Here is a 24,015-nt window from a genome sequence, read left to right on the forward strand (position 1 = left end):
GAAAGTTTTTATAAACGGGTGTTGTATTTTGTCAAAAGTGTGTTCTACATCTGATTTTTATTCAGCATACATGTGATTTTTATTTTTATACATGTGATTTTTATTCAGCAATTTGTTAATGCAGTATATCGCACCGATTGGTGGATGTTGAAAAACCCTTGCATTCCTGGGGTAAGCCCTACTTGATCATGGTGCATGATCCTTTTAATGTGTTGTTGAATTCAGTTTGCTAGTATTTTGTTGAGGATATTTATATCTATGATCATCAGTGATATTGGCCTGTAATTTTTCTCTTTTTATGGTATCTTTGGTTTTGGTATCAGGGTGATGGAATGAGTTTGGGAGTGTTTCTTCCTCTGCAATTTTTTGGAATAGTTTTAGAAGGATAGGTGTCAACTCTTGTCTAAATGAGTGTTTGATAGAATTTGCCTGTGAAACCATCAGGTTCTACATTTTTTTTGTTGAGTCTTTTAAATCACAGTTTCAATTTCAGTTCTTGTGATAGGTCTGTTCATATTTGTTATTTCTTCCTGGTTCATTTTGGAGAGATGGAACCTTTCTGAGAATTTGTCCATTTCTCTTAGGTTGTCCATTGCATTGGCATATAGTTGCTTGTGTTAGTCTGTTATGAATCTATTTTTGTGATGTCCGTTGTAACATCTCTTTTCATTCTAATTTTATTGATTTTAGCCCTCTCCCTTTTTTCTTTTTTTTTTTTAAATTTTTTAATTTTTTTAAAATTTTATTTTATTTTTAAACTTTACATAATTGTATTAGTTTTGCCAAATATCAAAATGAATCCATCACAGGTATACATGTGCTCCCCATCCTGAACCCTCCTCCCTCCTCCCTCCCCATACCATCCCTCTGGGTCGTCCCAGTGCACTAGCCTCAAGCATCCAGTATCATGCATTGAACCTGGAGATGAGTCTGGCTAAAGGTTTCTCGATATTATGTTTTCAGAGAACCAAGTTTTGGTTTCATTGGTCTTTTCTATTGTTTTCTTCATCTCTATTTCATTTATTTCTGCTCTGATCTTTAAGACTTCTTTCTTTCTACTGACTTGGGACTTTGTTAGTTCTTTTTTCTCTGGTTGCTCTAGGGTGTAAGGTTAGGTTGTTTGAGATTTTTCTTGTTTCCTGAGGTAAGATTTCATTGCTATAAACTTCCTTCTTAGAACTGCTTTTGTCGTATCCATGGGTTTTGGATTATGTTTTGTTGCCATTTGTTTCTAGGTGCTTTTTTAAAATTTCCTTTTTGATTTCTTCAGTGATCCATTGATTCTTTCTGCCTCCACTGAATGTTTGTGCTTTTGGTTTTTTCTTCTCTTAATTTCTAATCTTGTAGCATTGTGGTTGGAAAAGATGCTTGATGTGATTTAAATTTTCTCAAGTTTGGTAAGACTTGCTTTGTGCCCCACCATGTGATCAATCCTGGAGAATGTTCCAGGTACAACTGAAAACAATGTATATTCTGCTGTTTGGGGATGGAATGCTCTATAAATATCAGTGAAGTCCATCTGGTCTTTTGTGTCATTTAAGGCCTGTGTTTCCCTGTTGGTTTTTCTGTGTAGATGATTAGTCCATTGATGAGGACTAACAGTGAGGAGTTAAAAGTCCCTCACTTTTGTTGTGCTACTGTTGAATTCTCCTTTAATGGCTGTTAGTATTTGTTTTGTATATTGAAGTGCTCTTATCTTGCTGCTGCTGCTGCTAAGTCGCTTCAGTCGTGTCTGACTCTGTGTGACCCCGTAGACGGCAGCCCACCAGGCTCCCCTGTCCCTGGGATTCTCCAGGCAAGAACCCTGGAGTGGGGTGCCATTTCCTTCTCCAGTGCTCTTATCCTGGGTACATGTATATTTACAAGTGTTGTATCTTCTTGGATTGATCCATTGACCATATGTAATGTTCTTCCTCGTGTCTTGTAACAATCCATATTTTAAAGTCTGTTTTGTCTGATAAGAGTATTGCTACTCCAGCTTTATTTTGATTTCCATATGCATGGAATATCTGTTTCCATCCCCTTTCTTTTAAGTCTGTATGTGTCCCTAGGTCTGAAGTGAGTCTTGTAGACAGCGAATGTACAGTCTTGTGTGTTTGTATCCATTCAACCAGTCTGTGTCTTTTGGTTGGAGCATTTAATCCATTTAATTGAAGGTAAATATCAATATGTATGTTCCTATTGCCCTTTTCTTATTTTTGGTTTGTGTTTGAGCCATTATGCCCTCGGTAGGAGGTGTGACCAACGGTGTGGTGACCAGGCCTGAACTGGCCTCCCCTTTGCTGTGGTTGTCACTGCCCTGTCAGAGGTGGGTCTGCTCCCTAGATGTTGGAGTGGAAATCCCCAGATCTGTTTCTTGTCTGTGTTTCTGATCCTCAGCGTGAGGTAGGCAAGATTGGAGCACATGCACTGGAAGGAAAGCTACTGAGTATCCCTCATCTGGAGCTGTTTACCTGTTGCATGAGCCTTCGATTACACTGTTGTTGGCCCTGCTCTCAGCCCCACCTTAACTATGGGCATGCTTGTAATTGGCCCTGGTGTCTTTCAGACATTGTTTTCACTAGGCCATGGCACAGATCCACTGAAGTCAGGTTCCTGGATTTGGAGCAGTGATCACAGATCTGGACCCACTGTGGGCTCTGTGAGAGCAGCTCAGACTCTGGTCTGGCTCAACCCCCACGTGTACATGCCCGCAGAGTCTACAGCTGCTAAAGCTAGACCCATCTTGGCTATGGGAGCATTTATTTTCCTTTTAGATGTTCTGTAGGTGCTGAGTTTATGAAGCCAGTTTGCAGGTCACCCAGTTGTGGGGTTATCAATTTGTGATGTACATGGGGATCTTTTTTGTCATTTTAGGTGTCCGAGGTCTCCGCTGGTGTTCAGCTGGTGTTCTGTGAGAACTGCTCCATTTGTAGATGTGTGCTTGATGCCTTGTGTGGAGAGATGGACCCCACGTCCTCCTACTCCCCCACCATCTTGACTCCTGATATGTTTTTTTCCCTCTATATTTTTGCCTTTTCCAAAATGTTACTTAGGTGTATTCAGACAGTGTGTAGTCTTTTCCACTTGGCACAGTAACGAGATTCATTCATGTTGGTGTTGTGTTTATCACTATTTTTTTTTTATTGCTGAGTTAAATCCTGTGGTGTGATTTTTCCACGGTTTGTTTATCCATTCTCTAGTTGACTTGGATTGTTTGTTGGTTTCAGAATAAAACTGCTAACTGCAAGTTTTGTGTGAACATAACTTTGATTTTACTTGGGTGACACCTAGGAGCAGGGTTGCTGGATCATGTGCTGAGTGTATATTTAACTTTATAAGAAACTTCCAAATTGTTTTCCAAAGTGGCCATATGATTTTGCATTTCTACCAACAGTTTATGAAAGTGCCAGTCACTCCACATCCTTGTCAGCCCTTGGTATTGTTAGGTTTTCAAAGCTCTGGTTTTTCCAGTGGTCATGAATGGATGTGAGAGTTGGACCATAAAGAAAACTGAGGGCCCAAGAATTGATGCTTTTGAACTGTGGTGTTGAAGAAGTCTCTTGAGAGTCCCTTGGACTGCAAGGAGATCCAACCAGTCCATCCTAAAGGAAATCAGTCCTGAATATTCATTGGAAGGACTGATGCTGAAGCTGAAGCTCCAATACTTTGGCCAGCTGATGCAAAGAGTTGACTCATTGGAAAAGACCCTGATGCTGGGAAAGATTGAAGGCAGAAGGAGAAGGGAACAGCAGGTTGAGATGGTTGGATGGCATCACTGACTGGATGAACATGAGTTTGAGCCAGCTCCAGGAGTTGATGATGGACAGGAAAGCCTGGCGTGTTGCAGTCCATGGGGTTGCAAAGAGTCAGACATGACTGACTGAACTGAACTGAATTTCTGGTAGGTAGATAGTTATATCTCACTGTAGTTTTAATTTGCATTTTTGTAATGACTTGATGTCCAACTGTGGGTGTCTTTTCTTGTGCTTATCTGCCATCCATTTATCTTTGGTGAAATGTCTGCTCACCTCTTTTGTGTGTTTTTAAATTGAGTTATTTGTTTATATTGTTAAGTTCTTGAGAGTTCTATATATATTCTGGGTATAGGTCCTTTATCAGATGAATGATTTGCAGGTATTTTTTCCTGTTGGCTTTTCATTCCCTTCAGAGTGTTTACTGAAGAGTAGGCACTCTTAATTTTAATTGTCTAGTTTATACATTTAGAAAATCTGTAAAGAACCCAAGGTCACAAAGATTTTCTCCTTTGTGAAACAATACAAGTGTTACTGTTTTAGGTGTTATATTTAGGTCTGATCCACTTTGAGTTGTGTAAGTAGTGCACAGCGTGTGCATTTCTTATGAACAAACTGATTTAATCATAAGAGATGTAAGGAAATGGCATTGTTTATGGAGAAAATGATATGAAACAGCACCCTTTGTGGAGGGTTGAAGGAATGCTTTTCCTTGTGTAAAGGATCTGCTTACACAGATCCAAGACAGTAGACCCTGCAAATTCTGCTGTCCTTGCTGTCAAAATTACTTTCAGAACAGTTGTTCAGAATAAGGAGACTGTAGTAGCATATACACGTTTCTTTTGTACTGCTCCTTAGGGCTTAAAATGAATCTTGTTTCCAGGTGAAATACACACTAGTGTTCCTAGAAAAAGAAACAGTTCCTGACGCTTCATAAAAATCAGCTCTCCAATAAATTGGCTTTAAAGAGAATCTCAGTTTCTTCTCCTTCAAAAACTAATAGATGATAAATATGTTCCTCCTGACTGGGTGCTGTTTTGTTTTGTTTTAATCTAGAAGGAATAAATTTAAATATCTTTGAGATACAGAAAAGTCTTGATTTGGAAATTTTTACCTGATTTGAAAATTTCTTTATTTCTATGAATTTGTTGATGCTGCTTATCAGTTACTCGTATTTATTGAGGACCTCTGAGTATGCACAACTCTATTCTTGCTGCTGGAGTTGGGCAGGGTGAGAAAGACAGATGCCAGTGAGATCCAGAGTGTGCCATGAGAATTACCTGCCTGTAGGAAGGAGGTTAAGATTCATACAAGAGTAGCTACTGTGAAATAGGAAAAGTCACATCCCTTAAGACAGGAACGGAAAATGAACTGGACCTTTTATACTAAAAGCATGTTCTGCAGACCAGAGTATGGGAGCTTGTTGGAAACGCAGAATACCAGGCCTCTGGTGTGCTTTTCATTGTGTTTTTTTAAAATTTTACTGAGGTTTAATTGACCTATAACAGTGTTACTTTTAAAGGGTGCAGGGCAGTGATTCAGTATTTGTAAGACTTTACAACATTCCACTGTGAGTTTATGACGTCTTGTTTATTCCACTGTGTGTGTTTATGACGTCTTGTTTATCCATTCATCTGTTGATGGGCACTTGGATTGCCTCTGCTTTGTAGCTTTGCGAATAGTACTATGAACAAGGGAAGGGTCATTTTTCTCTACAACGTTTTTACATTAATTTTTGGCTGCACTGGGTCCTCGCTGTTGCTCACAGGCTTTCTCCAGTGGTGATGAGCAGGGACTTCTCTCTGATTGTGGTGTGTGGGCTTCTCATTGCAGTGGCTTCTCTTGTTCTGGAGCGTTGACTCTAGGGTGTACAGCCTTAGTTGCTCCTCGACATGGGATCTTCCTGGACCAGAGACGGAACCTGTGTTTCCCGCATAGCCCTTCCTGGCACTTCCTTGGTGGTCCAGTGGTTATTCTGAATTTAAAGTTTTTCTTTTAATTTTCTTAACACTTGGGTGTCCAGTACTCCCACTGCCAGGCACTAGTTAGAGAGATTGTCAGTAACATTTGAAATTTTGACTTTTAAGATGTCCTTGGTGTTCCGCAAAGCACATGGGTTCTGCCACGTGCCTTCCCTGAATGAGTTTAGATCCAGCCTGTAAATCTTTGGTCCTTAGAATTGGAAGCTGACATTTTATAACTGAGAGATTTCTCACCAAGACTAAAGATTCCTCAGTTCTCTGGGGAGGTTGAAGGTTGAGCATACTGGAGCCCCACGACTTGGTGGCTTTGCGCTGCTGGGATGCGGGAGTGACCATCCTGCCTGGACTTGAGTCAGCACTGTGCCACGCAGCCTTTCCCTGAGCTGCTGCGGTCATTCCCGCCCGCTTGGTTCCAAAGCCTGTTGAGTTTGAGTTCTTTGGTCCCAGACATGAGCCCCAAGGTGGTTTGCAGGGCAAGTAAGTGAAGTCTGCAGTCGTTTCTGAAGAGGTGCAGTGAATGTGACTACTTTGCATATAGGTGCTCAGAAATTCTGGGAGAAAGTCCTGTTGGAGAGAAAGGTGACAGCTTGCATCTTTTGACCCCATGCACCTTTCCTAGGAAACACACGTTCCCTGGGGAAATGCCTACAAGACCAGATGCTTGCAAGGATTTATTGATGACCTGCTTTAGGCCAGGCCCATGTCAGGTGCTGAGAACTCCATCCTAGCGTCTTTGTTCCGGTCACAGAATTGAATCTAGGGGCTCCCAGTTGACCTTTGAGGATACACTGTTACCCCAACAAGGACAGAGTGAAAAGATACATACAGTGTATATGAAAGGATAAGGGAAAAAATGGCTGTTTTTAAAAAATTTTGTTGCTTAATCGCTCAGTCATGTTTGACTCTCTGCCACCCCATGGACTATAGCCCTCCAGGGTCCTCTATCCATAGGAATTCTCCAAGCAGAAATACTGGAGTGGGTTGCCATTCCCTTCTCCAGGGGATCTTTCCAACCGGGGGATGGAACCTAGGTCTCCTGCATTGCGGGTGGATTCTCTACCATCTGAACCATAAGTACGCAGAATAGCACCTTTTGTTACTCTTTACAGTTGAGACTTCTGAGGCTCAGTAGAGTCACACAACCTATTCCAGGTCACATAGCTGTGAATATAAGTCTTTTCACTTTCGAAGAGAATTTTGATTCCTTTCTGGTTGGCTAGACTGCATTTATCCTAATATTATGCAAGGTCAACCACTGTAAGTATAATGCACTAGTTGGGAATATTTAATGTTTTCAGTTTTTTGCTTTTATGTTTTTGGTTTGTTTTGATGTCTCTTTGATTGGCATTGTAATCAGGTGGAACATAAGCTTTGGGGAAAGGTCTGTGTGCTCTGTCCAGGCCACATAATAGCTGTTGAATGGATCACTGCTGAGTGGAACGGGGAAGTGACAAGTCCTGGGGCCTACAGTGTCGACCTGTGTAGCTGGTCTCACATTAGAAGCATGTCCCTGAGGATCCTCCTTCGTCACTTCCTTTGGGTCCCTCGCACGTGATCCTTGTCGCCTTGGTTGCCTCTGTTAGTTTGTTGCACTGAAGACATGTGGATATTTTACAGACTTTTGTTAAATCCCGGGGCTTATGACTGTCTGAAATGCTTCTCTCAATGCCTTTTGAAGTTGGGCAGCAAGAAACGAAGAGCCCTGCATGCCCCAAGAGTGTGTAGCGCTCTGCTCTTTAGAAAGTGCGTTCTTTGCTTCTGGCCCTGATGGGTAATCACAGCCTTGCTCTGGGCACCCCTGGAGCAGACGCAGGAGGAGGAGCAGGGCAGACACAGCTCCCCGCAGTGGCGGCTGTGACGCTGGCCCCAGGGCTAATGCGATTGACCGGGATGCAGTTTGTTTGCATCAGCAGCATCTCCACTCCTTACACATGCCTCCCATAAGGCATTGGGTGCTCCTTCTTCATTAACTCTTTATGTCAAAGCAGGCTTCTGGGCCAGCGGGGATTTTTGATTCATAGAATGATAAGTCAAAAAGTGCCACTTAAGGGACTGAACTCAACGGCTGTTACGTAAAGTCTAACGTACTTCCATAAGTATCATCTGTGTTTCTCTGCTAAGAGTATTTTCTTGGTTGTATTGGTTCTGATGACTAAACAACAGTAAAACATGTCTTTGAAAAGACAAAGGAGCTAAACACTGTTAAATTCACCTTCTTAAAGGAGGAAGAGTTTTAATTTTTCTCCCAAGAACCGTCTCAGATTTAGGCTCTTTTTTTTTTAGGAGCATCTTAGCATACATGTTAACAGTATTTTTCCTATTGTTAGTGGAACTCTAATTCTGTAAGTGTCTGCTTGTCTCTTGAAATGATTTCATTAGATGGTTTGTAATTAACTGTCTCACATCATTAATCTTGTATTCAGAGTTTGGATTTGTGTTCTCTGGAAGCCAAGTGTTAAACTTCCTTTGGTTGAACCATTGGCCATCTAATCATTGTTACACAGGAATCATTAAAATCATGATAAAAGTGAGCAGTTAGGGATTAGTGATCTCTCAGATGAACCTGACTGTTAAACTAATTCAATGCACAGAAAACAAGGATCCAAAGAATTCAGGAAGCTTTCGAATACACATCTCTGTGTATGCTAGTGCAGCTGTTACTGAAAGGGAGGTGTGGGGAACCCCTGAAATCCTTTCAGGGTTCCATGAGGACAAAGGTATTGTCATGATAATATTAAGACACTTTTTGCCCTTGTTTGCCATGTCAGTGTTTGCACTGATGCTGCAAAAGCAAAGGCAGGGAAAACTGCTTGTCCTTAGCATGAATGAAGGCAGTGGCTTCAAACTGTACTAGATAATGGCCATCTCTTTCTTCATCCCCATGCCACCAGTGTTAAAAGAAACTGTGTTTCACCTAAGCGTGTCTCCTTGTAGCAGTAAAAATTAGTTTATTAAACCCCGACCCTGAGGGCGCCTCTCTCACGTAGCACATGATGACGCGTGGGGCACACGTGAAGTGCCTTTCGTGCCCAAGTACAGCCGTGGGCTGGTTATCTCAGGGAGGAGACCTGGGTCCTAGCAGGACTGTCCCGAGGATAGCACGCGTTCCAAAGAAGTCTTGAGCTGGAATGATTGCTGTTGTCAGTGGTGTTGGGAGCTGTGTTGGTGGGATGTCTGAAACTGTTTAGTGTGTATTGTGGATAGAGCAAGTGGGTAGGTCTATGAGAAGTACCGGGAATTGGGGTTTTCATTGTGGGGAGGGAGACACTACTGAGGGAAATGAGCGAGAATCCTGTCATGCTGGGTATGAATTCAAGATGTCACACTGAACTTAGATGGAACGTATTTATGACACCTTTGCTCTGTCCTACCGTCCCTGATGGCTCATTTGGTAAATAATCTGCGTGCAACACAGGAGACCCGCCTTTGATCTCTGGGTGGGGAAGATTCCCCTGGAGAAGGAAATGGCACCCCACTCCAGTACTCTTGCCTGGAAAATCCCATGGACGGGGGAGCCTGGTGCGCTGCAGTCCATGGGGTCGCTATGAGTCTGACACCACTCAGCGACTTCACTTTCACTTTTCACTCTCATGCATTGGAGAAGGAAATGGCAGCCCACTCCAGCGTTCTTGCCCAGAGAATCCCAGGACGGGGGAGCCTGGTGGGCTGCCGTCTATGGGGTCGCACAGAGTCGGACACGACTGAAGTGACTTAGTAGTAGGAGTAGACTTTAAAGAAGTCCACGAAACTACCTGGGAGGGAGGGAGAGAGGGACAGACCGGAAGAGAGAGAATATTACATTGCAGGAGAATACCACCTAGTATATGAAAGAGGAATAGTATTAATATTTGAAAATCATTTTGTAACCCTTGAAGTGGTAATTGATTCAGATGAAAGGTAACAACTGAAACTGCTCTCAGAGAGAATGGATAGTCAAATGTCTATCCAGAATGTCAAATGTCACCCTAGTTATTAAGTACCAAGGGCTATAAAGATGCTTTTGCTAAAAAGATACCTGGCAGACCCCATTTTAACCTGATGGTCAAATAACATCAGCACTAAAGGCAAAACCAGGTGTCTTGGGTTACCTGCAGAACACAGCACTGCCCACAAAGTAGTCTGGCCCAAAAGAAGCGATCTTGAGTCTGACTGTGCCTCTAGATCTAACCACCAAATTGTAGGAAATCCAAAGGGACCGAAGAGTCTGTTAAATACCATCCTGGGGCTGCAAAAACCAGAAAACCAAACACCTCTAGACTCAGGCAAACTCTACAGTCAGATGAACCAGTTTCTTCAAAGATCAGTTGTGAGAAGACAACACGAAGGAGACATGAGAAAGGACTTGAGATGTACTGACCAACGTATGGACCTTATTTGGATCCTGATACAAATACATTTGGGAGTAGAAAAAAATAAGTTAATAATTCTGGACACAGACTCTATATTTGCTGGTAACACAGGGTGAAATTACAGTATGTTTACAGTTTTAAAATTGGAAGGAGGGCAGTTGGGTCTGGATACAGATGGAACAAGACTAGCTATAGATGAATCATTACTAGGGTATTCCCATGTGTGTTCATGATACTATCCCATATACTTAGGAATATATTTTTATATATTTTATATATATATAGTTTTATATTCCTAAGTATATATTCCATATATTTTTATATATGACAGTTTTATAATTAAAGATACTACTAATTAATAGGAAGGCTGCAGTCCATGGGGTCGCTGAGGGTCGGACACAACTGAGCAACTTCACTTTCACTTTTCACTTTCATGCATTAGAGAAGGAAATGGCAACCCACTCCAGTGTTCTTGCCTGGAGAATCCCAGCGACAGGGGAGCCTGGTGGGCTGACGCCTATGGGGTCGCACAGAGTCGGACACGACTGAAGTGACTTAGCAGCAGCAGCAGCAGCTGGACGTTTTGCACCTCTCAATACAAAAGCATTGAGAAACACATGTCCTCTGTATAGAACTGGCGCCAGTAATATTTAACTTGAATCTATCAGAAAACAATCAGATCAGCTCAGAATGTGTGATTCTACAAGGCAGTTTTCTTGGGTTGTTTAAAAAACGTCAGTGTTACAAAATGCAACAAAAAATAGTGTCATAAGAGGACCATCAAATGCAATGAGTGATCCTTGCTTGAGTGGATCCCTTTTGCCCTTAAAAAGTTATGAAAGACATAACTGAAAATAATAAATTATATTATTGAATAAGTATTATTTTGGGTAAGATTATGGTTATGTGATTCTGTAGGAGAATGTCCTTATTCTTGGGAGATGTGTACTAAAGTATTTTAGGGTGAATTGTATGGTGTCTGCAAATTACTTGAAACGTACGTGGATTCATTTCAGTTAAGTCACTCAGTCGTGTCCGACTCTTTGCGACCCCATGAATCGCAGCACACCAGGCCTCCCTGTCCATCACCAACTCCCGGAGTTCACTCAGACTCACATCCATCGAGTCAGTGATGCCATCCAGCCATCTCATCCTCTGTCGTCCCCTTCTCCTCCTGCCCCCAATCCCTCCCAGCATCAGAGTCTTTTCCAATGAGTCAACTCTTCGCATGAGGTGGCCAAAGTACTGGACTTTCAGCTTCAGCATCATTCCTTCCAAAGAAATCCCAGGGCTCATCTCCTTCAGAATGGACTGGTTGGATCTCCTTGCAGTCCAAGGGACTCTCGAGTCTTCTCCAACACCACAGTTCAAAAGCATCAATTCTTTGGCGCTCAGCTTTCTTCACAGTCCAACTCTCACATCCATACATGACCACAGGAAGAACCATAGCCTTGACTAGACAGACCTTTGTTGGCAAAGTAATGTCTCTGCTTTTGAATATGCTACCTAGGTTGGTCATAAGTTTCCTTCCAAGGAGTAAGCATCTTTTAATTTCATGGCTGCAGTCACCATCTGCAGTGATTTTAGAGCCCAGAAGAATAAAGTCTGACACTGTTTCCCCATCTATTTGCCATGAAGTGATGGGACTAGATGCCATAATCTTCGTTTTCTGAATGTTGAGCTTGAAGCCAACCTTTTCACTCTCCACTTTCACTTTCATCAAGAGGCTTTTGAGTTCCTCTTCACTTTCTGCCATAAGGGTGGTGTTATCTGCATATGTGGATTAGGTTGCCTCATATTAAATCACTGTTTTCCTAGGTTGGAAACATTCAAATATCAGCAGATGCCTAAGGTTCAATCTAATATTTGTTGAGAGAAAGAGAAAAAAAGCAACTGGGGGTTCCAGGTGAAGCACATACAAATGTTTGTGCTATTCTTTGACCTTTCTCTGTGTTTGAACTTTTTCAACATAGTTGGGAACAAATAGGTAGTCAACATATAAAAATGAACTCTCAGCAAATACATGTTTGTTAGATTAAGTGTGCTAACAACATTCTCTCTGGGAATAATTGCCTGTAATAGTGTTTAATAGAATTAATTCTAAACTACTTAAATTGATTCAGAATATAGAAAAGAAATCTTTATTTCATTATATGAGCTTTCATATGACAAAGAAAAGAAAAAATAACTATAGGTGGAAACTAAGAAAAGAGGAGCTTAGTGATAAGGAATATAATTTTTTTACATGGATGACATTTAAAGACAAATCCACTGTAGGGAAGAATGTTCTTATTTTTTGTCTAGAGAAAAATGCCTTTTATCTAAATATGTATGGCCTTGACATTCCTTGTAAGATAGGATATAGCTCTAGAATTTGAAGAGAAAAACTCTTCTTTTCTACCGCTTCCCTGGTTGCCATGAGGTGTCAGTTGAGGCACATTTTGCTCATGGTTATTGGGGTCTTATGAGCAGCCATGGCAGATGGATGAAGTCATGGGATGGTAATTCCTGCTCCTTGAGAAAATTTCCCTAAGTGAATATAACAGTCCCTGATTTTGTTCTCCTTTTTTTCCCAATTCAAAACAGATCCCTAAGGAAGTGGCTGACATCTTTAACGCCCCTAGTGATGACGAAGAGTTCGTTGGTTTCCGAGATGATGTTCCCATGGAAACCCTCTCATCCGAGGAGAGCTGTGATAGTTTTGACTCGCTGGAGTCAGGGAAGCAGGTATGGGTGGGTCCTTCCAAGGCATGCATTTGTCTGGAAGCCTGGATCTTGGTTTGGATAATGTTTTATATGAACATGGTCTTAAATTGGTGGTATCAGTTAATTGTTGAGCATCTTATTTTATCGTTCGTGCCTTCGCGTTTTAAGAATCTGGTGAGGGTGTCTCGCTCAATTTTGCTGTTTGAATCCTTTCTATGTACAAGATTCTTTTTCCCCAGTGAAGGCCTCACACGATCAGATCCGCTCTCTTCGCCCCTTTGGGACCGCAGCCCGTGGTGAGGCTGTACTGGGAATGCTCCCACCCAGCTGGTGGGGGCAGGCGGGTCCCGTGGGAGTGTGTGCTGACCGTGCGCCTGGTGCCCCTGCCGTGGGGCTCCATCTGCACCTCACTCATGGAATTGCTGGCAAAAGCATGATTTTTCATTAATTCCTTTGATCTGTGGTTGACACGGATTACAGTTCTCAGAGAGGTAGATTCCTGAAGGTTTGTGTTGTGACTTAGTAAGAGTGTGGCCGGAGTATGCAACTTTGTTCTGAGTTCAAAACGGCACTCAGAATTCCTCATTCTCCCTGGACCACAGCCTCTTCTCACAGGCAGTGAGTTAAACCCCCCCAGCTTCTACTGGGCGATAGCAGAGGGAGGCAGTTAATTATATAAGTGAAGCGCCGTGTCGTGGCCGTTTGTGGGGCCCTCAGCTTACTTGATGCCTCTGCAGCGTGTGGCCCCCTCAGCGCCTGCTTCCACTGCCCTGGGTCTCTCTCTCCTACACCTTCTCTTCTTGGTGGGCCTCCCTTCCACTTCCTGTCCCCACATGTGGCTGTTCTCCACAGTTTCGTCTTCAGACCTTCCACTTTGGCCTGGTCTCAGCCGTTGCCTCCTGTTGTTCATGGTGTAGCTTTTCTCTCCAGCCCCAGATATACTTCTGATAGCCGCTAGGATCCATCTTCATTGTTCAAGGGAAATAGGAAACTTAACATTTCCTGCTGCGCTGGTTGTCTGTCTTTGGAGCTCTTGACCCCTCCCGCTGCTCGCTCATCTCGTCAGGGTGTTGAACGTCTTCCGCGTTCCTCACCTCATCCCTTCCCTGCTCTGTTCTCTTCAGCCATCCTGGTCCTCCTGGTCCTTCAGCTGAGCTCCGGTCACCATGCTCCCTCATTCAGAACTCACCAGTCCCTCCGTTTGAGTGTGCTCGGGCAGTGAGGGCGGCCTGTTGGGTCCACCCCCGCCCCCCGAGCAGTGGGGGACATGTGGACGGTGTGAGCATGAGGGTGGTGGGCAGCGGGCATCAAGAAACAGAGCGGCTGCTCCTGCTTCCGTCATGCCTGCCCCAGGGCCCCCCTGCCCCCAAGCCCACCCTCTCCTCGCGCCTTCTGTGGCCCAGGACGACACGCTTTTCATGTCGAGTACACTAAATTCATGTGCCTCCCTGGGAACGTGCAGGTACTGTTCCAGTTTTACAGATGATGAAGCTAAAGTGTGGGGAGGTGAGAATGGACAAGTCCCCACATCTGGGAAGTGACTGGGCTGCGATGTCTCCTGTCTCAGAGCCCCACTTCTCAGCCCCGAGGCTTCCCCATCTCTCACCCTCAGGCTCAGCTGCAGTAGCCGCCCCTCCGCACGCACCCTCCTACCCCCATGCATTCCCCGGGCTCCTCATCCTGCCTCTGCACTCCCAGCGCTTTTCTAGCCTCGACCCCAGTTCAGATCCAGGTCAGACGCTGCTGTGAAGCGTCTGTGAAGTCTCAGTGGATTTTCTTACTTTCTCTGCACCATGGTGCTGTGTCTCCCTTACAACGCTGATCCTCGCCATGGTGACCTGGGGACTTGTCTAGCTCCCTTCCCAAGTGGTAAGCTCCTTGATGGAAGAGGCTCGCATTTGAACCGTCTTTCCAGCTTCGCTAGATCAGATCCTTCCTCTGGTTTCCTGCGCGCAGCACCCATGCACGAAGGATCCTGGTCTCCATGCTCCATGTCTGACCGGCTCAGCTGCCATCACTTTCCAGTCTGTTTCTTCATGTTCTGTGAGCTTCAGAAGAGGAAAACATCACCGTTCTGTTAGTTCCTCTTCTGATCTGTCGTTTGCTTACGTTTTTATCATGGTAGATATAGGTCAGCCAGGCCCATAACATATTGCCTGGTACTGATTTTAAAAGATAACAGCCAGTTTTCGGAGAGCAGAGAGCTGTGTAAAGGTTGTAACCAGCAACGCAGGAGGCTGTGTGGAGTGGTTGTTTGCTTCGTACAGACCCTTGCTGAAGACAGGTTTCACACCCTGTGAAAGCAGGAGCCTTGGTTTAGGACTGCGGCCGAGCTGGTTTTCTCCATCAGAACTGGCCACCAGAGTCCTGACCTCGCCCTGGCTGACCGCTGCCTGTGAGACTAGTTCACAGCACTGGAGGAGCCAGAGGACTGTGGGTGGGAACTGCTGTCCCCAGGCGTGACCCGCTTGGGCCCAGCAGGGATGTTTGGGAGGCAGTGAATATGCACAGGGCCCCATAGCCCTCGGGAGCCTGTGCAGCAGCCCGGGGCTCTTGGGCCAGGTGTTTCCTGCCCTCGGAGGTGGTGGGTTTCCTTGGGAGCCCACCACAAGCACCGTTCTTCCTTCATGATAAACCCTGGCCTGTGCTTCCCTGCCCCCACCGCATAGGCTCCCGATGCCATTCTGTCCCCCAGAGAGAAGCCCCGTGAGCTTGCACACAGTCCGTGCAGTGAGTTCTGATGCTGGTCTCCCCGAAACACAATTTGAATTTCACTTTAAAGAAACTTCTCTTTTGTGGTGATTTTTTTTTTTTAAGCAGCTGCACCACAGCTATCAACAAAGGAACAAAATAATTTAGCTCAGCACACTCACTCCAATTACCCATAATAATTCATAGGAGACATTTTTAAGCTTAAAAAAACATGCTGGATATAGGCATTTCTTTCTCTGTCCCCCTGGAAGTTTTTTCCACTCATCTATTATATCTATTTTTCTCCAGAGATTATCTGAGCTCAGATAAGTATGTAATTAAAGTCAGGGAGAAGGCGGCGGAGAGTGATGTGACGAGGGGTCACTGCTATATTGGGTGTGGGAGGGAGCGACACCAGTGGCAGCTGGGGACACGGGCTCCAGGCTTGGCTGCCGGCTTGGAGGAGGCTGGTTTGTGGGTCCCCGTTCTGTCCCGAGATTCATTCTTTCCCCCTCCTTTCTTTCAAGTTTGCGACTTACTTCTGTGAGTTCAAAAGATAGAAAAAGTTAAATGTCCTTTCTGAGCCATCTTCCCTGGGGCTCACTTGCTGCCTGGGGGTGGCGGCGCCTCTCAGCTCCCACGAGAGAGACAGGGCCTTCTGGGGGTGGGAGGGCTGGCGCTCTTCCGTCAGTCCCCTGTGGTGGTGGGTGATGGAGCCACTGTGCCTGCTCAGCGGTGGGCGGGGAGGGGTGTGGAAGCCTGTCCCTGCAGGGAAGCCTGCTCTGTGTGAAGGGCCGTCTCCCCTCGGAGGAGCCGAAGGGTCCTGTTAGACAGGAAAGCCAGCGTGTGGGGAAGCTGGGTTTTCTCCTGTCATCTCCTCTAGTACATTTCCCGTTCTGTGTGAAAGTGGACGTTTCTGATGGCCCGTGCTGGAGGGAAAAACTGAATTCCATCCATCCTTACTGGTCACCCAGCTGACACGGGCTGTGGCCATTCTGATTTTTGGAAATTGTTCAATTGGTGGGTCTAAATTTTGTGTGTGTCTGTGTGTTTATTGTGTTAAAATATACATAAAATTTACCATTTTTAAGTGCAGGCGAGTCCCCAGTGTCCTGCCTGCAAGACCCTTGAGCGGCCCTGAGCACCTTCACAGTGTCTTGTGGCCTCCGCCATGGTCTGTTTCCAGAATGTTTTCATCATCTCAGACAGAAACTCTGTACCCATTAAACAGTCACTCCCATTGCCCCCGGCCTCTGTTTTTCCTTTTTTCCATGACACGTATGTGTGTTTTCAATTTAGCAGGATGTGCGTTTCCATTCCAAATACTTCACAGAAGAGCTCAGAAGAATTTTTATAGAGGACACTGACTCAGAGATGGAAGATTTTGAAGGATTTACGCAGACTGATCTCAATGTTAATAGTAACCCAGAGGTAATGGGAATAATTATCCACGTGAGGGAGTGTGGGTTGTAGTATTTTTAGTCCTGTTTCTGAATTGTACTGTTACTTGTAAGAAGTCTCTTCACACATGAAAAGGTTTTACTTTTTCTTACATGTTCATCTTCTAAGCCAGTTAGCAAAATGTAAAAATTGGCTATTCCAGGGTGAATTCCTGGTCCAGCGATCCATTCTGCTCTTAGGGGAAATCTAGTTATCTTTCCCAGGTACTTTCGGAGTTTGGGGGTGTGTGTCTCAGGCGTCCCTTACTGTCCTTATCGGAGAATTTAGTTCAGATGTTTTGCACCTCTTCTCTCTGAAAAGAGGAGGGTCTGTCCGAGAGTAGCAAGTTCCTGAAAGTCATTTCTTGTTGTGCAGTAAGTAATGTTCTTGGGTTTGGAGTTCCTTTGGCAGAAATTTAGCTGTGGTACAAACATGAGGGTTCTCTCTGTGCATCCTTGATTTGGATCACGCTGTGGTTTTTACTGATACTGATACCCTGGGCCTGCCTGCTTCCGAAGGGAACCCCTCAGCACTTTGCCATCAAGAGACTTGATGGCTGATCTCTTCCTCTTATTCCCTATGTTCAGGCCAGTTTGCTGCCAACCAGCATTTGAATGTCAGGGTAATTTTGAAGAACGGCCTTTGGATTTTTAAGGCATAAGTGTTTTCTCCTAACTGAAAAGTAGCAGCATACATTTAGCTCAGAAAATCAACACACCACTTCCTTCTGTGGTATCAAGGTCAAGGAGAGGGAGTTTAGGCTTGTCATGTTAAGGAGTCCCCAGGGAAGCACTCCCACGTGGAACCTGTGCAGCGGGTCAAATATGCTGTGATCAGAAGGGTGGTTTTGGCCTTTGTCTTTTCCCAGGGGGGCCCTTAGCCCGAAAGCCCTGATGGTGGTTTTGCTGTGAATAGCAACACAGAGTGGTGCCAGCCTGTGGGCCCCAGCCCCCTGCCCCGAGGCTTTCTTCACAGAGGTTATGTGTGTGCTGGCCAGCAAGCCTGCAGTTCCTTGCCAGCAAGACACCGCGGTCCTTCCAAATTTAAACACATCACTAAGAGTAGATGATTACCTTCGGGTCTTCAGCTAAGTAATGTCGGGGTGTTCAAAAAAGTTGTTTCCAGCATGGGAATGCGAATTAGCCCCAAAGTCCATTTTTTGTCTCTCCCCTCTCCAGAATCTATACATCTGGGGAGTGAATTGTGACAGTTTATGTTGACTCTGATATAACTCACAGCTCAGGGCAGGTCCACCTGCATATTTTAAAATTCAGTGAGAAAACAAGCATTGTTGCCTCCCTGCCCAGCCCCCTTCCTGCCCTGGTAAGGAGTGGTGAGACCACCTTTTGAGGGTATGACTCTGTGTTGGTGTCTAGGGGTCCGCTGGCCACACGAGACCCCTCCACAGCTATGGCATCAGCCCTCAGGCCAGAGTCCCGGCTGGTGTTCAGTGCGCGCTTTCCCTGCTTCCGTTCTTTGTAGTAACCTGCTCCATATCCTTGGTAGAGACGTGGAGGTGGGTTAAGTGACGATTACGATAAATGAATAAAGCCAGTTGGGGAGACACTTCTGTGAAGTCATCCAACAGTGTCTTCACCCAGCTCACCATTCTCAATCCCACAGCTACTAGCGTGGGACCTGCAGGATGTGAAACACATCAGTGTAACCTTACGTCTGCCTGGTTTGTTGTGCGTTGATACATACCCCATGGTTTGGATGTCATCTCTTTTTGCCGCCTCCTGTGGCCTTATTTTTTGAGTCCAGCTGGAATGTGGAGTGGGGTTGGACACTGAGGAGCAAGCAGAGTCGTGTACTGAATCCCGGGCCTCCTCCTGGTGCTGTTCTCAAGTTCTCCTCACAACAGGAACCCCTGACAGAGGTTCCCCAAGCTACACTGTCCAGCCCGTGGTCAAGGAAAGATGCTCAGGCCATGACCTGGGTCTTAATATTGAAACCCATCTGCTGTTGTTGAGTCTTTTGCGTCTGAGATGTCACCTTGCTTTCCATTCTTACTGTGTTTTCCCGTGTAAAACCCAAGTTATGATTTCATACTGGAGACCTACACTGAGGGAAATTGAAATTGGGACTGTGAGTTTCTTAAGCTGACTGGGCGGGTGCCTGCAGCTGCGGCCCTGCAGAGCTGTCTGCCCGATTGCACCCCCTGGCCCTGCAGGTTACAGAAAGGAGACGGGCTGCCCTAGAAAAAGGACCCAGCGTGTCCTGGGGACAAGGTTCCCCCACTGCCCCCGATGGTGGATTATCCGCCTGCTCCTTGGTCACTTCACTAAAATGAAGTCGTTATCCTCTGTTTCTCTTTTTCATGAATCCTCTCGCAGCATTTAGGGCAGGATGATATTTTGTTTTTCACTTAGCACTCTTATTCTGTCTGAACACACCTCTTAGGTCATGCACACCCTGTTCTTTGACTGTTCCCACATTGCTGGGCTCCCAGATGTGCCCACTTGGTGGGTCAGCGTTTTGCTTCCAGCCTGATGCTCTGAAGAGAACACAGCCAGTGTGTGTGTCTGGGCCACAGTGTGAAGTCTTCAGCCTGCTATTTGATTTTGTCCCTCAACAAACTACTTACGCGTTTAACTGAAGAATTCAGCGGGAGTGACCAATAGGAAGGGGGAGCACTCAAGTAGAGAAGGAAATGGTGACCCACTCCAGTACTCTTGCCTGGAGAATCCCAGGGACAGAGGAGCCTGGTGGGCTGCCATCTGTGGGGTTGCAGGGAATCGGACACGACTGAAGTGACTTAGCAGCAGCAGCAGCAGCACTCAAATATTCACTGTTTTCCTAAAATAGAGTGGTTTTAAGTGTGTCTTTGCGAAGGTTTGCCATAGACACTTTGTTCTTTCTCTCATTTTCATTAGCTTGTGGAGTCAGATTTGAGTGACGACAGTAAAGAATCTTTCGTGAGTGGGGAAGAAGATGATGATGAAGAAAAGGCTACAGCTCGAAGAAGCAGGCCTAGAAGAAGCAGTATTGGTCTTCGAGTAGCCTTTCAGTTCCCCACCAAGAAACTGGCAAAAAAAGCTGATAAGAACGGTTCTGCAGAGCCCCTGTTTCCTGGGTCACGTTTACAGGACAATAAAAAAATGATTCTTGGAAGGAAGACCAGCTGCAGGCAGGAGAAGGAAAGTGAGGACTCTGCCTCTGAGTCTGAGGACGACTCCCGGGATGAGGGCCAGGAGAGCTCGGATGCTCTGCTGAAGAGGACCATGAACATCAAGGAGAACAAAGCCATGGTGAGTCTGTGCGTCCTGGCCGCCGCCGCCGGGCTCCCGGAGCTGCGCCCCTCCACAGCTGCTGCAGCTTCTGTCAGGAAGCCTACTCTGGGTTTTGCGGGTTCTTCCTCTTTTCCTGGACTTGCATCGGTCATTGCCTGACTAGCTCTGGGTTGGGAAGAGACTCCCAGGACCTTCCACGGTGCCCTGGACTCACACTAGTTACTGTTGATCAGATTATGTTGCAAATGTACAGTGGTTTAGAGACAAAAAAGCCTGTCCCAGCAAAAGGGAGCAACATGTAAATAGGGTGTCGTGAAGCCCTCGGAACAGTTACTTGTGCAGGGCAGGCAGGCAGCTTTCAGCCTAGCTGTTGCACTTCGGAGATATCAGGGGAGGAACGAAAGGGGTCTAGGCATTAAAACACCCAAGGAGTTCTGAATCACTTTATAATCCATGGAACAAAGTGAAATCTTTATGTGTATTCAGTTTTTCTATATATGGTCAGTAACTAGTTTGCTTCATAATTTTTATATATACAGAATTTAAAAAATAATTCTATCAAACACTTTTAGTATTTTGGTATACTTTTTATTTTCTTTTAAAAAAGCATAATATAATGATGCTGTATGTGCAGTCTTAGAATATGTCTAATAAGTTACTTAAGGAAATACAAATTTTAATATAAATTTTACTTTTGGGTAAAGTTTATCTAGAGGCATAGTAGTCTTTAGCTAAGGAAAAGTTTTAGGATTGTATTTCTCCGCATCTCCGCATGAGAACTGTGTTCTTCATGATTTTGTTAGTGACACCCATACATCTATTTGATTGGCACTTAATGCTTGTTGTTTTGGTATTTTTAGGAATATTTTCATAAATTTTCATTGATGAGAAATTAACCAGCCTGAAGAATCAGTGTTTGGAGCTCTCAGTAACTGTCAGAATGGTCTATTTGGGCATTTTCTGTTTTGAACATGATGACACTTGATTTGGGTGGGCAGAGTGGTAGGTCCCACAGTCATACTGCGAATTAGTGGCGCAGTCCTGAGTCTAACCCTGTGCTCCAGGCCTTGATCCTTCCAGGACAGTTTTCATTGTGTCTGGTCCTTATACACAGGGAACAGACATAGATTTTATTCCTCTGATAATTGCAGCATCTCACCTGGGAGATAAGAATCATTACATGTGAGGTTAAAAATATAACGACTCGTCAGATCTTACGTAAACTACTCAGGTTTTTCATGGCTACAAACTCCAAAGACTTGTGATAACCTGTTAGCTGAAGTAGACTTAGTAATATTTATGCAAGACTCTATTTTTTCTGAATTCAGCTTGCTCAGTTATTGGCGGAATTGAACTCGATGCCTGATTTCTTCCCGGTCCGAACCCCGAACTCAGCTTCTGTAAGTGGAACTCCTTGTATGTACTGTCTCCAGTATTTACACACACACACACACACACTCACACACTCACTCCATGGCCAGACGGCCTTCATTCTGGCAAGCAGACAGTTGCATGCCTGTGTCTGTGCTCTCCTTGCAGAAGAAGAAGACCACGAGGCGGGCCTTCTCAGAGGGACAGGTCACGCGGAGGACCAACCCGGCCCGGAGCGCGCGGCCCCCTGAGAAGTTCGCCCTGGAAAACTTCACTGTGTCAGCCGCCAAGTTCGCAGAAGAGTTTTACAGTTTCAGAAGAAGGAAGACAGTGAGTGGGGTATTTTATGACTATAACGAACCAATGCTGCTTTGTCTAAGCCAGTGGTCCTCATGCGGGAGCGTTCATCATGGTCTTCTGGGGCTTGGTGAGGGCGCCAAGGGGCTGACCCGGGAGGTCTGCAGGAGCTGAGACGGCCAAGCTCCCTGATGCCCTGGGTGCTCCTGTGGCCACACCTGGGTAAGGACCCCTGGGTTTGAGCTTGTACTTGGTCTAAGCTCTAAGCCATTAGGGCTGTCCTGTGCCTAAACCGAGCAGCTCAGTGGTTAGGACCCCAGGTTCATCTCCAGTGGAGGTGATGATGGCTCCGGGTGGCTTCAAGGTTTTGCTTTTGGGAACGTACAGGATGAATCTCAGTCTTTTTGTTAGGAATGGGGAGTTTGAGAGCTTTCTGCCTGGAACAAAAAACTCTGGACCCTATTTGTGGCTGTTCAGTGTGGGTCATTGCCCAGTCTGCAGAGTTTATAGCTGGTGACTATCATCCATTGGGCTGGGACCCTGAGTTTCTGGTCATTCTTTGTCACCTTGCCATCCAGGAAGCTTGACACTAAGGATAGGAGCTCAATGAATGGCTAAATGCACAAATGATTTCAGGGAGATAAAAGAAGGACCGAGTTAATACTAATGGTCCTAGAGCTCTGAGGAGTTTAAAACTTTATTACTATTTTTTTTTTTAACCACTCAGAGCATCTAATGTGCAGTTCTGCTTTGGCTGTTTCTGCAGGGGAAATGCCAGGGGCACCGCCGACGTCGCTGCGTGTCTTCTTTTCGGCCAGTGGAGGACATCACTGAAGAGGACTTGGAGAACGTGGCCATCACTGTTCGGGATAAAATCTATGATAAAGTTCTGGTAAAGTAATCTAACAGCCGATTCACATCACTGTGACTCTTACGGGGACTCCCAGGCACTGGTACCTGAACTGCCTGCTTGTAAACTGTCTGGGCTTAGACCCTTGTGCATCTGTCTCCCCAGGGCTCGGAGGTGGGCTCTGAACGGGAGCAGCTGTAACTGGGCAAGGGGAGACGGCTAGTGCAGTAATCCTCGTCAGGAGAGAGGGCTCTCGGGGGGTAGCAAGCAGGGGTATAGTCTGGAAAATCACATTTATCGTTGTATTTTAAGTAGTTTTTATGCTTTAAACACTGAAAAAAATAATGCTTTTATAACCAATAGAAATAAATATATTTACACTGTACTTTTACCATATAGTAATATATTGAAATATTGGAATAGATAAATAACATACATATTTATATAACCAACAGAAACTGAAGTTTGACAGAATATCTTCTGTAGGTAGGAGATGTTTTAAATGTTTGTTAAATGGTGATGTAGAGGATGGCTTGTGGTATTTTGCATCATTTTTAGATAATGGGACAGTGTCTTAAATAGTATTAAAAGGTTTTCAATGTAATTGCCAACATTTTAAAACCAGGAGGTCTTACCCTGAATGGAGCCAGGTTGCTGGGAGCTGGGCTGGAGCCGTGTGATACTCTGGGGGTTCACCGTCATCACTCAGTCACCCCCACCGTTTCTGCCCACCTGATCATTTCGTTTCTCCCAGGCTCCTGACTCGGGCTGTCCTCGGGATTCTCTGGCCCCAGAGCTGAGTGCTCACAGCCTCCCGGAGGGCGCCAGGGTTTGGGCCAGAGACACAGCCGTGCCCGATTCTAGAGGAGAGGCAGGGCAGCTTCATGCACGTGGCCCCGGGCGCCCCCTCTGAACCCCATGCTCACCAGTCTCTGCCTTCGCCTGCAGGGTAACACTTGCCATCAGTGTCGGCAGAAGACCATCGACACCAAGACAGTGTGTCGGAACCAGAGCTGCGGCGGCGTGCGAGGGCAGTTCTGCGGGCCGTGCCTGCGGAACCGCTACGGGGAGGACGTGAGGTCGGCGCTGCTGGACCCGGTAGGGACGGTGTGCGCCTTCGTCCCGAGCCATGTTGTGAAGGGAACGAGCTGAGGCCGGGGCTCTGGGGCCCTTGGGCAGGGACCTGTAGCCCCCTTACCACTCTCCTCTCCTCCTGCTTCTTGAGACTGGCAGAAATGCAAAAGAGACTTTCCTTCTAGAAAGAACACACAGGATGGTAAAAGAGTGTGTTTCATTTTCCACGGTCAGAGCCCAGCTTTCTTGGAGTCATGGTTTGTACAGGGGAAGGCGTGCCCCTCTCCT

General features: G+C 45.5%; 1 protein-coding gene across 4 annotated transcripts in view; it reads left to right on the forward strand.

The window, feature by feature from the left end:
• The window catches only part of CDCA7L (cell division cycle associated 7 like), a 43,309-nt gene that overhangs the window by 16,868 nt on the left and 2,426 nt on the right, over positions 1-24,015 (forward strand). The window contains exons 2-8 of one of the 4 annotated variants that reach the window (XM_027539950.1): positions 12,652-12,792; positions 16,762-16,893; positions 19,779-20,153; positions 21,464-21,535; positions 21,675-21,836; positions 22,570-22,695; positions 23,602-23,751. In XM_027539950.1, coding sequence (XP_027395751.1) covers positions 12,652-12,792; positions 16,762-16,893; positions 19,779-20,153; positions 21,464-21,535; positions 21,675-21,836; positions 22,570-22,695; positions 23,602-23,751 — 1,158 coding nt within the window. Of the gene's footprint in view, positions 1-12,651; positions 12,793-16,761; positions 16,894-19,778; positions 20,154-21,463; positions 21,536-21,674; positions 21,837-22,569; positions 22,696-23,601; positions 23,752-24,015 lie in introns of those variants that run through there. The other 3 variants (XM_027539951.1, XM_027539955.1, XM_027539954.1) reach the window with 3 other exon arrangements.

The sequence above is a fragment of the Bos indicus x Bos taurus genome, chromosome 4 (genome assembly GCF_003369695.1).
Source record: "Bos indicus x Bos taurus breed Angus x Brahman F1 hybrid chromosome 4, Bos_hybrid_MaternalHap_v2.0, whole genome shotgun sequence".
Classification (NCBI taxonomy): Eukaryota; Metazoa; Chordata; class Mammalia; order Artiodactyla; family Bovidae; genus Bos; species Bos indicus x Bos taurus.